Below are 14,840 nucleotides of genomic sequence, written 5' to 3'. Positions count from 1 at the left end.
GATTGGACACCTTCCATTTTATCATCGCAGATCAGTTTAAATAACTTGGGGTAAACATCACGAGTAAACATAAAGCCCTCTATCAACAAAATGTTGCCGTCTCTATGGAAAAACTTAAGCAAGGCCTGCATAGATGGTTTAACCTTCATCTCACTTTAGCTGGAAGAATTAACATTTATAAGGTTAATATCCTTCCTAGGCTTTTTTTTCTATTTCAAAACATTCCAATATACATCAATAAATAATTTTTTAAGAAGTTAGATTCAACCATAACCTCATTTATTTGGAATATAAAACATCCACATATCCAAAGGGAGGCCCTACAAAGACCTAAGGCAGAAGGTGGCATGGCACTACCTAAGTTTCAATTTTATTACTGGGTGGTGAATATACAAACTATAAAAACCTGGACATGGACACAAATAGATGGGCATACACAGGCTTGGTCTGTAATAGAAATAAAATCCTGCAGTACTTCTTTATATTCCTTGGTTTGTATCCCCAATAAATACAAGTCATCCCCAATATAGCAACAACCCAATTGTGCTTAACTCACTCAGAATATGGAACCAGTGCAGAAAGTACTTCAAGATAGAGAAGCTTTTATCTGTGGCACATCTGCATTACAACTACCTTTTTCCACGCTCGCAAATGTATGCAGATTTTAATGTCTAAAAAACATCCATCCATCCATTATCCAACCTGCCACATCCTAACTACAGGGTCATGGGGGTCTGCTGGAGCCAATCCCAGCCAACACAGGGCGCAAGGCAGGAACAAACTCTGGGCAGGGCACCAGCCCACCACAGTGTCTGAAAAACATTTGAGATTAAATCACTTAGAGATCTGTACATAGACAACGTTTTCATATCCTATGAATAATTACAGTATGAATAATTACACTCCAAGTTTAACTTTCCAGCAACACATTTCTTTCAAAACCGTCAAATTAGAAAGTTTGATAAAAGAAACCTGTCCAATTTTCTTCACCTCACACCTACTTCTATTCTGGAAAAAATATTGATCAGTCTTGAGGACTCAGACAGCATTTCGGTAACATATAAAAACATTTCAAAGATCCCAGAGTACAGTGGCAAAAGGATCTCTCACTCAACATCTCAGAAAAGGAATGGAAGGCAGCAATGCGCTTAATTCTCTTGAGCGCCATATGCTCCATTATTCAACTTAAAATCATCTATCGAGCACATCTTGTCCAAAATGTTTCCAGGGTGAGATTCAACCTGCGAACCTTGCAATCAAGTTCCAGCCTCACTGGGTCACATGTTTTGGGCCTGCACCAAATGAACATCATTCTGGACCAAAATCTTTAAATGCCTTTCAGACAGCCTGGGAGTCCCAATCCCTCCTAATCCACTAACAGCTGTGTTTGGTGGGCTCACAGAGGGGCTTAAAGTGGAGAAGGACAAACAAACTGTGATTGCCTTTACTTCACTATTAGCACGTAGACTTATCTTGCTCAACTGGAGGAATCCCAACTGTCCTCTTTTAAGGTAACTGATGTTATTTACTATTTGAAATTGGAAAAAAATCAAAGTCTCACTTAGAGGATCTGTGCAAAACTTTTTAAAAACCTGCCAGAATCTAATTAGTAACATTTTAGAATAAACATTTAAATTGTGGCAGTGGATTCTCTTCTCTTTTTAATTGTATTATTAATTTATTTACTTATATTTCCTACTATTAAAGTTTTACTCTGTTGGTCTAGCAATCATTCTCACGATGGGGGTTGATTTGATTTGAACTTAGTTTTGTAAAATTTGACTTGCTTGTATGGAATGTTATTTGTTTTTAATAAATTCAATAAAATATTAAAAATAGAACAAACAGACAGTAAAATGCCATTCAGCCCAACAAAGCTTGCCAGTCCTGTCCATTTACTTCTTCTAAAATAACATCAAGTCCAGTTTAGAAAGTCCCTAAAGCAAAAGTTCCCAAACTCAGCCCTGGAGACCCCCTATGACTGCAGGTTTTTGTTCCAGACAAATTCCTAATCAGTGACAACACCTGATAACAATTGAGCTTATTTAATTACAGTAGCTGATATATTTTTTTCTCTTATTCTACATTCAGAAAAGCACAGCAGAATTACATTTACATTTATAAGACATTTAGAAATATTTCTGCTTTTGCTATAGATTTAAATACTTAACTCTCTTTTGTTGATTTCTTTATATTTTTACCCTTTCTCTGTGCAGTTTTCCCCCTTTGTTGTATCTTAATAATGACAAATAAAAATGAGCAGAGCAGACACCCAGACAAACAACATGGAATAATCAAAGGCTGCAACTACTTTAGCATCAGAACCCACTAATTAGTAAATAAGGGATTAATTAAACAATTAGAACAACTGGAAAAGTGGAATGAAAATCAAGATGAAAGCATTGTTAAAAAGAAAAAAAATACATTATTGCCATATAACTGCATGGTACATTTTAATATATATATATATATATATATATATATATATATATATATATATATATATATATATATATATATATATATATATATTTTTTACCAAACTTAGTTTTCTAATTTCTATATTATTCCCAAAACACAGAACTTGGGAAATCACAGTTCACTTAATTAGCTCAGGAGTCCAATTAAAAACAGAAGATGATTGGAACAAAAACCCTCCAGCCACAAGGGGTCTCCAGGACCGAGTTTGGGAAGCACAGCCGTAAAGCTTTTCTGTCTACCGCACTACTTGGTCTCTTATTCCAAGTGTCTGTGGTGCTCTGTGTAAAGAAAAGCTTCCTAATGTTTGTGTGAAATTTCCCCTTCTCAAGTTTCCAACTGTGTCTCTGTAATCTTCATGAACTCATTTTAAAGTCACCGTCTCGATCCACTGCACTAATTCCCTTCATAATTTTAAACACTTCAGTCAGGTCTCCTCTTAATCTTCTTTTGTTTAAACTGTGAAGGCTCAGCTCTTTTAATCTTTCCTCATCACTCATCCCTGTATTCCTGGACTCAGACCAGTCGCTCTTCTCTGGACCTTCTCTTGTGCTGTTGTGTCCTTTTTGTAGCCTTGAGACCAAAACTGCACCCAGAACTCAAGATGAGGCCTCACCAGTGTGTTATAAAGCTTGAGCAGAACCTCCTGTGACTTGTACTCCACACATCAAGGCGCTATATAACCTGACATTCTGTTAGCCTTCTTAATGGCTTCTGAACACTGCCTGGCAGTTGAGAGTCCACTACGACTCCTAAGTCCTTCTCCTAAGGTGTGTAAGAGCCAGTCTTAGAGTGTTTAATGTTAATGTTAGAATAATTTAATATCAATAATAAAGTATCAGTTTCTTATACTTACTTACATTATGCTATAGTCTTTAACCTCTTGTAAGTTAATATCAAATAGAACCTTCTAAGCTTTACCTGTAAAACTGAGTAGCACTGTTTAATAATGTTCAAAGAAAAATAAAGAAACAGAAGCCAACCGTCCATCTGGACCTGCCTCTTCCTGCTGACAGAACATATAACAGGAAGTTTGGCCATTTTGAAGTCAGTTCACTGTGGAAGTCCAGTCTGAAAAGCCATTCTTTTACTAGTGCTGCTTGGTTTTTTGCTTTTCAGTTATACAGAGTTACTGGCTGGTGCCACAGCTCTTTAACATGGTCTGTCTAATCTCTTACACTTTGTGTTATTTATGTTAATAATGTAGTTATCTTATATTTAAGTATCATTTACTATGTGATGTGTTTTTTTCTGGTGCTCCCCAAGTGGTGGGGCTTCCTACGTATCAGCGTCAAGAGACTGTCCACAACCCTATTAAGGTGGGGCATCCCACAGTCCTTTGCGGTTCATTCAAATGCACTTGTGGTGTGGTGTGTTCTCTTGGGTTTATTCTCTGTGTCTTTTTGACTTTCTGGATTTCTGAACATATGATCTGTTTTTTGACCTCACCTCTTGGATTTCATTTGGAGATTATGTTTGCCTTTTGGAATTGCGTATATTGCCTATTTGACTTATGCACTTCAGACATTGTTTTGTTACAGAGTGTTTTTGTAGATAACACACCTGTTTTATTTATAAAGATTCAACTTTCCCTTGTGTAACTAAATGGGTTTTTGACATTAATCTGAACATTTATAGGATATTTTGGGACTTTGTGCTCATAAACTTTCGAGTTCATAAAAGTCAAGCTGTCCACCATTAAGAAGAAGCTGACAAATGATATCCAATATGGTGTTCCACAAGGCTCTATCCTGGGTCCGCTGCTCTTCTCAATCTACATGCTTCCGTTAGGTCAGATTATCTCAGGTTACAACGTGAGCTACCACAGCTATGCTGATGACACACAGCTGTACTTATCAATAGCGACTGATGACTCCGACTCTTTCGATACACTAACACAATGTCTTACTGGTATTTCTGAATGGATGAATATTAATTTTCCCAAACTAAATAAAGAGAAAACTGAAATCTTAGTAATTAGCAATAATGGATTCAGTGAGGTTATCAGAAATAAACTTGATGCATTAGGATTAAAAGTCAAGACGGAGGTAAAAAATTTAGGGGTAACCGTTGACTGTAATCTGAATTTTAAATCGCATATTCATCAGACCACTAGGACAGCATTTTTTCACTTAAGAAACATAGCTAAAGTTAGACCTCTTATATCACTGAAAGATGTGGAGAAATTAATTCACGCTTTTGTTTTCAGTCGACTAGATTACTGTAACGCACTCCTCTCAGGACTACCCAAAAAAGACATAAATCACTTGCAACGAGTGCAGAATGCAGCTGCTAGAATCCTAACTAGGAAAAGAAAATCCGAACACATTTCTCCAGTTTTGATGTCACTACACTGGTTACCTGTGTCATTCAGGATTGACTTTAAAATACTGCTTATGGTTTATAAAGCCTTAAATAATCTGCTCCATCTTATATATCGGAATGTCTGACACGTTATATTTCAAATCATAACCTTAGATCTTCAAATGAGTGTCTCCTTGGAATTCCAAGAACAAAACTTAAAAGAAGTGGTGAGGCGGGCAGGCGGCCTTCTGCTGCTATGCACCTAAAATCTGGAATAGCCTGCCAATAGGAATTCACCAGGCTGATACAGTAGAGCACTTTAAAACACGGCTGAAAACACATTACTTTAACATGGCCTTTTTATAACTTAATTTTAATCTTAATTTAACTTAATCCTGATACTCTATATGTTCAATTCATCATAATAACTATTCATGGTGGCTCTAAAATCCGTACTGACCCCAACTCTCTCTTCTGTTTCTTTTTCCGGTTTCTTTGTGGTGGTGACCTGCGCCACCTCCACCTACTCAAAACTTCATGATGCACCAACATTGATGGACTGAAAGCCAGAAGTCTACATGACCATCATCATCAAGTCCTTCCGTTAGAACCCTAAATACAAAGAGGACTGTTTGACTTATATTAGGTAGAATGCCCAGAGGGGACTGGTCAGGCGGTCTCGTGGTTTGGAATCCCTACAGATTTTATTTTTTTTCACCAGCCGTCTGGAGTTTTTTTTTTGTTTTTTCTGTCCACCCTGGCCATCGGACCTTACTTATTCTATGTTAATTAATGTTGACTTATTTTTATTTTTTATTGTGTCTTTTATTTTTCTTTTCTTCATCATGTAAAGCACTTTGAGCTACATTTTTTTGTATGAAAATGTGCTATAGAAATAAATGTTGTTGTTGACACATAAAATGACACCACAAATTAAAAAGAAGAACAGAAACAAGAACATTAACTCTACAATACATTTCTGTCAGGTTATTTACCGTATAGAAGATATCCAATCCAGACAGTCTGACAAGAAGTGAACAAATCTTTCATTTATGTCACTGTATTGATGGATGTAATCAACTCTGATGTCAGCTTTACTTGAGGAGCTTTTTATAAAGCAGCTCATTGTCTTCAGTGTCTCTTCTGTCCATTTTGGGTTCACGTGGACTTCATTGTTTGTGAGTCTCAAAGATTCATTGAAGTCGTTCAGGTCCCCACAGTCCACCATACATTTATAATAACAAGTGTACCTCATCTGTCCCACTCTGTAAAGATATAAAGACATTGCAGACATTCTGTTAGTTCCTACTAAATCACATCTGTGTAAAAACATCAACTGAGCCTTTGAATTTCCTTTTTTTAAAAGCACAACATCACTGAGGTTTAAATATCTAATTTTCCAAATGGCCAAGTAAAATGAACTCCACATTGACTGAAACCTGCAAACTGTGTGAAGGTGTGAAACAAAACGTGTGGCTACAACAGGAACTTACGCGTGTCCAGTCCTTGGTGTTTCATATTTAATCCATTCTATTGTTTTATAAATGTTTATTTTCCACGTTATATATTTCCACAGTCGAAATGAAACTCATGACAGACACAGTAAGAAAATTGTGTGTTTCCAAAGCCCTATTAATCCACACACACATAATAACTTCCTAATTCCCATAACTCTCACTACCCAGCTCCCCTTCTTAAAGTAACAATACCCCATTAAAACCAAATAATTATCTAGCTCTATTCTTAATATATAAACTAATCCTGAACTACAAATATATTTAACATAAATACTCTCTAGTCCATCGTTTCCAGAAAAGATCTGCCGTGTACTGTACTTGTTTCCATCTTCTACACGAGTAGAGATCCTCCTTCTGAAAAAGTCCAGGAGGCATAGGTGGTTTTGTTTTCAATAGAAGTAGATGGTTTGGGGTAAGAGTCTCCAAGTCATCTGGGTCATCAGATGGTGTAGTTATGGGTCAACTGTTCAATATTGATTTAGCTTCACGAAATAATGTATGAAGCCCTTCTTCATCCAAGTGCTGAACTTTCAAAGTGGCACTGAGAACTTTTTTGATGGAACGAATCATACACTCCCATACTCCTCCATGATGGGAGCCAAAAGGGGGATTGAATATCCATCTGATGCCATGTTGAAGCCAAATATTTTCTATTTATAGTATTCCACTCTTGGATAGCCTTTTTCAAATCTCGTTCAGCTCCAACAAAATTAGTTCCATTGCCAGAATGCATCTCTAACACTTGCCCTCTTCTGGCAATAAAGTGTCGAAGGGCCATTAATAAAGGAGTCTGTGTCCAAGGAAGCTGCTACTTCTATATGAACTGCCCAGATCGCTAAGCAGGTAAATATGACACCATATCTCTTTCACGCTTGATTTCAAATTTACCAAAGTAGTGCACTCCAGTTCTAATAAATGGTGGTTGATCTGGAAGGACTCTGTTTCTAGGTAGGTCTGTCATTAATTGGTTACTAGTTGTGCTATGCAACCTGCAACAGTTTGTACACTTGGACAAAACTTTTCTGATTAAAGGATTAGCATGGGAAATCCAGTACCATTGAAGCAACTAAGATAGTATATGATTGCACCCACCATGACCTATTTGTGTATGAATCTCTTGCATTATTAACTGTGACTCATGATGGTTTTTTGCCATGACAGCAGGATGCTTGGCTTCCTCGGGCATGGCTGATTGACTGAGTCTCCCTCCCACACAAAGAATTCCATCTTGAAGTATCGAATTTTTATATATGTTACTACTCTTCTTAACAGACTCATTCCTTTGTAGTGCTGAGATTTCCTCTTGATACTTTATTAGGTGACAATGACGGATAATTTTCATTTCAGCTTGCATAATCTCATCAGTTGTAAGATTTGTCTTGTTTAGTTTCATTTGAGGAGTGAACTTTCTTTGGTGCAGCTGGCATTTTTGTTGTACTTCATCTATTATACTTTCTCTTCGCTCCTATCTCATTTTGGATTGGTTAAGCAACATGCTTTTTAATCTAAGGAACCAGGCCACTGCAGTTTTAAGTCGCATCCATGAGGAGAAGTACTTGTGGCAGGTGGTCGGGTTCCATGCCCTGCTGGGACGCCCCTTCTACATATGTTCCAGGGGAGCATCCATGGGCTCCTCAGTAAATCCCCTGGGACGCTTGGTGGCAGCCTCCCCGGCAGACGATGGTGCCTCAATTTCCTGCAGGGCCCCATGGGAGATGGAGTTCTCCACAGCCCTGTTGGGCTGGGGTGGCTGCCAGGGGGTGCTGCATAGATCCCAGAGCCAGCATGGGCAACTCTACAGCACCGCCCGGAATTGCAATCAGGGACAGGTGATCAAGCACCTGAAGCACTTCCAGGTGGGCTATAAAAAGGACTGGCAACCACCACTCAGGGCCAGAATCGGGTGGAAGGAGGACAAAGCTGTGGAGGAGTGGTGGTGAAAGAGAGAAGGGTTATGGTTTGTGTTACTGTGCTTGGGACTGTGTTGTGGCTCTAAGGTTCACGGAGATGATGTGTCCTCCAGCTGAAGAAAGAAATAAAAGTCTTTTGCTGAGTTTTACATGTGCCTTAGTGTTGTCTGTGTCGAGTCGGGCACTATATATATGTGTTTATTTCACATACTCCATTAATTGATTAACTGTATCTACCTTTTCATTAACCACAACAGAATTAACCAAAAAACGTCTCTTTATCTCAGGGTCTGTTGAGATTAGGTCTTCCAAGGGTTCATGACATTCCGGCCATTCAGAGGTTGGTTTGGTAAGAAACTTAGGCCCAAACAGCCAAACCTTGTTCTGCATAAAGACATCCACATTTTGGCCCCTAGATGCATAATCAGCAGGATTCATTTGTGAGTTCACGTACTTCCATTGAGACACCCTTGAAGTCTGTAGGATAGCTGATACCCTGTTAACTATAAATGTGAGGAATCTTGTTTTCTCGTTGTTAATATACTTAATTACTGCTGTACTGAATTTTTTAATGGCAGCTGTAGTTCTTTCCTTAGCATTCTGTCTATGCACACTGCTAAAATTGCTGCTGTTAATTCTAGTCGTGGGATGGTTATGGGCTTTAGTGGCACAACTCTAGCTTTTCCAGTGACAAAGGCACAATGAAGTTGTTTGCTACTGTTCTGTTGAACTAAGTATGTGACTATGCCATACCCTACTTCACTAGCGTCAGATAAAAGATGCAAATGAGCAGAAACAGCTTCACCAAAGCATGCTGGTTTGAAACATCGGTCAAATCCAAATTCACCTAACAGATGAAGATCTTTCATCCATCTGGACCACTGCTGTCATCCTACCCTATTGTCCTCCTGCATAATTCTTGTAAAATTCTCTTTGCATTTAAAATCACTGGTGCCAAGATTCCTAGTGGATCATATATAGAGCTCACCATGGACAGTAAACCTCTCCTGGTTAGGGATTTGGTGTTTATGTCAACTTTAAATCAAACCACTGTACCCCTAGAGCTCTTTCAATAGGAAGCAAATCTTGATCAAGATTGTGGTCTTTTATTTTCTTTGTCCTATCATCTTCAGGGATGTTTTCCAACACAATTTGCTTGTTGCTAACCCACCTTGATAATTTAAAGCCTCCTATCAAACAGATAGCTTTCAGATTGTGATATAGAGACACGGCATGTCTCATAGATTCAACTGATTTTAGATATTCATCATCTAAAAATTTTGCAAAATTGTGTCTACTATTGTATCATCAAATAAATGCCTGTTGTCTTCAGCACATCATCTGAGAGCATAACTAGCACAGCTTGATGAAGATTTGGCTCCAAACAAATGCACTTACATCCTATATTCTTTCAAAGTCCAGTTAAAGTCACCATTTGACCACCATAATAATTAAAGTAAATCAGCATCCTTTAAAGGAATATTAACCTGGTGGAACATGGCTTCCACATCAGCCATTAATGCAACAGATTCCTGGCGAAACCTTTAATAACACCAGTCAGTGTGCTAGTAAGGCCTGGCCCCTGAAGAAGTTGGCCATTTAGTGTGGTCCCTTGAAATGGAGCCACACAATCAAATACCACGCGAGTCTGTGTGTGTGTTTCTTGGAATGGTATACCCCATGATGAGGAATGTACCACACCTTTCCATCTCTGCGACTGCGGTCTTTATCTGGAACTTTTACTGCATAGTCTTTAATGATCATATCATTCATGAAGGTGAGATAGTCCTCATGAAATTTCCTTTTCAAATTTAGTGCATGTTGTTCAGCTAATGTGCGATTGTAAGGCATAATCACTTCTGCATTCTTTAATGGTAAGCCAATACAATAGCGTCCATTTCTTAATTGGGATGACTTATACACTCTGTCCATAAACAGGAGATCTGCCTTTGACATGTCCAGTTGTTCTTCGTGGCTACCTTCTGGAAAGTCATATTTGAACTGCTGACGCCACAGTTCTTTGAGTCTGGCCACAGATATTCGATTTGACAATATATGCCTTATTCCATTTTTTGTTCCATTGCTGCTGCCCTCTATCAGTGGTCCATTCGCTGTCCACCCTAATGCTGTCCTCACAGCATAAGGTCCTTTGTCTACACTGTGGATTACCTCCTCTGGTACTAATGCCTTTGGTATAATAATAATAATTCTTTTCATTTATATAGCACTTTTCTCACTACTCAAAGTGCTCAGCAATTTCAGGTTAAGGGCCTTGCTCAAGGACCCAACAAAGCAGAGTCCCTTTTGGCATTTACGGGATTCGAACCGGCAACCTTCCGATTACCAGTGCAGATCCCAAGCCTCAGAGCCACCACTCCACCTATGTATGTTAGTACCAATCAGCAGTCCTATTTCTGCATTGATGCTTGGGATTTCCAATCTTCTTAGATGAGGCCATTTATTCTTTGTTCACTGGGATTCGTTTTTGAGATAAAACTTCTGTGAGACCAATGAAGTTGTTATTACTGAGACTGCTCACCTCCAGATCTTTTATTACGCTACTCTGAACAACCTTTTGCTCTCCCATGGTGGTCAATAGAATTTTTATTTTTTGTCCACAAATGTTTCGCTCATTCATAAGCTCTTCTGTGCAGAAACATGCCTCACTGCCTGGATCTACGAATGCATATGAAGTAACCACCTTATTGCCCTTCTTTGCCTTTACTTGTACTGGAACAACGGCAAGAATGCTGTCTGTGTCCCCGGCCCCAGTGGCGGCACATGCTCTACTTTCTGTATCCACAAATCCACTGATCACTGTCATCTTGGGTTCCTCTCGATCCTCTTCCTTATGTGTTGCTTTATCTTTAATTTTTATGTGCAACAGTGTAGGGTGTGTGTGTGTGTCAGTGTACAGAGTTTACAATGTCATTTCTCCTCACAGGATTTACTTGTATACCCAGGCTTCAAGCAACTACAGGCCCTTGCTTCTGAGAAAATCCATCTTTTCTTTCTTTTTAACACTGATCCATTATTTGCTTACCTTGACAATAAAGGCAATGCTTATTAAACAACATTCGGAGTGGTTTGAACTCTTTTGCTTGAGCTTAAATCTTTGCCATCAACCTTGTGGTCACTCACTTGTGCTGCTGCAGTGATAAAGTTTCTTTTGTTCCCTGTTCTCTGACTTGATGTCTAATGTAGACGTTGTTTGCCCTTTGATTTTGTCCCCAAACAATCGGTGTGATGTAATTTTAAATTGTTTGTTAACAAACTCAACAATGTCCTTACATGTAGTCTTGCGCCTTTGTTTTTCTTGAATATCACAGACCACATTCCTAAATTTTTCTCTCAACTTATATGGGAGCTTAGAAAGAACTGCATGCATATTAGCAGCATTGTCCATCTCTTCTATATATTCAATATGTGTCATTGCACTACTGCAAATCGTTAGAAAAAGGCCATCTGAATGAAGTGCAGCACTGTCTTCTGCTTTAATGGTAGGCCAATTTAAAGCTTTATCTATGTATGCAATATCATCTCCAAAATGCTCTTTCAGGAGTCTTTTGGCCTCACAGTAACCGTGCTCTGGGTCCACGTGAAGACAACTTCTAACTAAATCTCTGGGCTGGCCACTAGTGTACTGCTCCATAAAGTACAGCTGATCCCTGCTGTTGTCTGTTTTACTTTCCAGGCTGTGTTCAAATGCTCTGATAAACAGTCGATAATCCAGAGGATCTCCTTTAAAGGTGGTAATGTAGACAACCTTTGTTGCTTTACAAAAGATTCTGTAATATCATCCTGTCCTTGTATTACAGCAAACAAAGCCTCTGAATTCACAGAACCTTCCAATTGTCCAGCAGCACCAGTGTGTGACCCCGATCTGTCTGCATCCCCTCTCACTGTACTGTTAGACTGACAAGCTCTAATTGAAACAGGCGGTAAATAAAACTTGTCATATGAATCCTGTTGTTCATTTTAACTATGCCAGAAAGAAATCTTTTCCCAGCTTCACCATGTATATCACTTGCTGTCTGTAACTCTTCATATAATTTGCAAAACCTTAAGCTATGCATCAGTAGCAGCGAGCACAGCCTGCAGTTCAAGTTGTTTTCTTTCAGCCTTAAGTTGAATTTCCTGCCTTTTCTTCAGTACTCCTCCTTTTCCAGCTCTACCTTTAACCGTGCAGAGGAAGCCATGGATGCTGCAGAATGCATAGAACTTGTTTTAGACTTGCTAGATGATACCACTGATATGTTGTCTCTAGGACAGACTTCACTCGTTTTGTTTGCTTCTTCTCTGCGTTGCAATACCTCATTAATCCAAATATTAACTTCCTTCATAAATTCATTGAATGAAATTGCTTTGGGCTCAAACCAGTACTGCTGATCCTTATTCATTTCATCCTCTGACACAGCCTGATGTACTAGTGTTTGAACAGAGATATTAAGTCATGAAGTTCTTCAAAATGTTCTTTAAACTCGGCTAACAGCCTAGTTTTGACCACATCCATATTACCATCCTCATCCATTAAATTAAGCATTTCATTCCTTTTTCCTGTAAGCTGACCCAGTTTAAACCTTCTTGAGCCTATTTGCCTTAGTAAAGCCTCCTCCATAGCCTTGGCTGTTAATTTTACTTGCCGTTTTCCCCCTGTGACTGAATCCTTTTCTTATTCCTTATTTCTCCTTCTTATATACTTTGTAATTCACAACAGGATTCCTAATGTCATTTATTAATACAATAGCCGTTAAATAGTCCATTAAAGCGTTCTTTACTCCACTTATTTCCTTCACTAATATTATAGGCAAGATGGAATACACTTACAGGAGAGCCAGATTGATTTTCTTTTTTTTCGATGAATGTTTCCTGATCTTTTAATTCACTCGTGTATTCCACCTGGAGACGGGTTTTCTTACTAATGAAGGTGTAAAACAAAACGTGTGGCTACAGCAGGAACTTACATGTGTCCAGTCCTTAGCGTCTCAAATTTAATCCACTCCGCTGTTATATAAAAACAATGTTTATTTTTCACTTAATATATTTCCACAGTCAAAATGAAACTGGAATGAAAACCGTGCATTTCCAAAGCCCTATTAATCCACACACAAACTTACAATAACTTCCTGATTCCCATAACTCCCACAACCCAGCACCCCTACTTAAAGTAACAATACCCCATTAGAACCAAATAATTATCTAGCCCTATTCTTAATATATAATCTAATCTCGAACTCAAAATATATTTAACATATTTTCAAATTAACACATGAACATCAAAACGTTAATACAGAAGTTGGCATATACACTGTGACATTTTTTAAAAAATAATCTTCTTCAAACATTATGTTTATTTTGAGTTTTTGTATTTGAAAGAGTGAATAAAGGAGAAATAAAGAGGACATGTGACATTTAGGGACCACACTGACAAAGCACCAGAAGAACACAGAATGGCGCTTCTCTTCTTTTTAACAGACATGGAGAGAATTTGAAGATGAAAGTGTGCTGTGATGCTGTTCCCAGTCTTCTGGTGTTTCTCATCTCTTCTGGTGATCACCCACTAATGTTTGACTGCAGTTTTCTCTTTCCTTTGGTCCATTTCTGAATCCTCTTCTCCTCTGCCTTTCAGACCATAAACTTGAACCTGCCTCACAATGGCTGACCCGAGATAAAGCGAGCTGTCACTGAGAGGTGTAAAAAGACGTGAAAACACATCTACTATGTGGGGCTATGGCACCAGTCCAGCAAATGGTTTTAGAATTCAGTCACATGTAACTGCGACCAGATGTGTTGTCATTTATTCTGCAGATCTTATGGAGGGTGAAAGAGAACAATTAAGTGTAAAAGGACAACTGAAAAGTGACGTGTTTCGGAGGCGTGGCCACAGGGGGGCTGGGGTGGGCACTGCACCCGCAGAAACAAGTCGTGCCCACCCTGCGAAATGCTCTGTCTGTCCAATAAAATTTCTGGAGAAGAATAACATTTGATTTTCAAAACTGAGTTGCTTTCCAAGTGGCCCGTTTGAATTTGGGGCGTATCTGTCAGTGCCTCCTCCACTAGACAGGCACCGTGCTGCTCACAGTTTACTTCTCCGCACATTTTGCAGCACGTTTTGAACCTGTTCACCGCATTCTTTAATTAAAACAGCGTATACATACCATTCTTATTTTATTTTCTGGTTGGTAACACCAAAGGCTATGCATAGGTGGTTTATTAAAAAGCAGACACGGAGCACAGCGCACCCACGTCGGGAACTGAAACGCCAAAAGATGTAGATAAGCCTACACAATCCTCCAGCTCTGCGCCCGTGTCGGGTACTCCAAACCTCTGCCTTCAACAAAATATACAGTCCGGTCTGCCTGACTTAAATATGTATAGCCCATCCCAGCCCATGTTAATTAATTATCCCAAGCGCGCATTCGGAAAGACACTCAGATGCTTTAGTGCAAGCTGGTATCAGTCTCGACCATGGTTTGAATATTCTGTTGTCTGTGATGCCAGCTTTTTCTTTGCCTGCTGCAAGTTTAGTGTTTCCAATTCGGACCGCGAGGACATATTCACCAAACACGGCTACACTAATTGAAAAAAAGCTCTAGAAAAAGACGCGTCTAGTATCCCGCACGTCAGAGCC

At 38.9% G+C, this 14,840-nt stretch overlaps 1 protein-coding gene across 1 annotated transcript in view; it reads right to left on the bottom strand.

Moving 5' to 3' along the window:
* The window catches only part of LOC120521527, a 57,289-nt gene that overhangs the window by 34,265 nt on the left and 8,184 nt on the right, over positions 1-14,840 (bottom strand). The window contains exon 2 of the mRNA XM_039743093.1: positions 5,778-6,047. Within this exon, the coding sequence (XP_039599027.1) occupies positions 5,778-6,047 (270 nt within the window). The remainder of the gene's footprint in view (positions 1-5,777; positions 6,048-14,840) is intronic.

The sequence above is a fragment of the Polypterus senegalus genome, unplaced genomic scaffold, assembly GCF_016835505.1.
Source record: "Polypterus senegalus isolate Bchr_013 unplaced genomic scaffold, ASM1683550v1 scaffold_2361, whole genome shotgun sequence".
Taxonomy (NCBI): domain Eukaryota; kingdom Metazoa; phylum Chordata; class Cladistia; order Polypteriformes; family Polypteridae; genus Polypterus; species Polypterus senegalus.
Note: the sequence above shows the minus strand (reverse complement) of the source record. Positions and strands in the feature narration are given on the sequence as shown.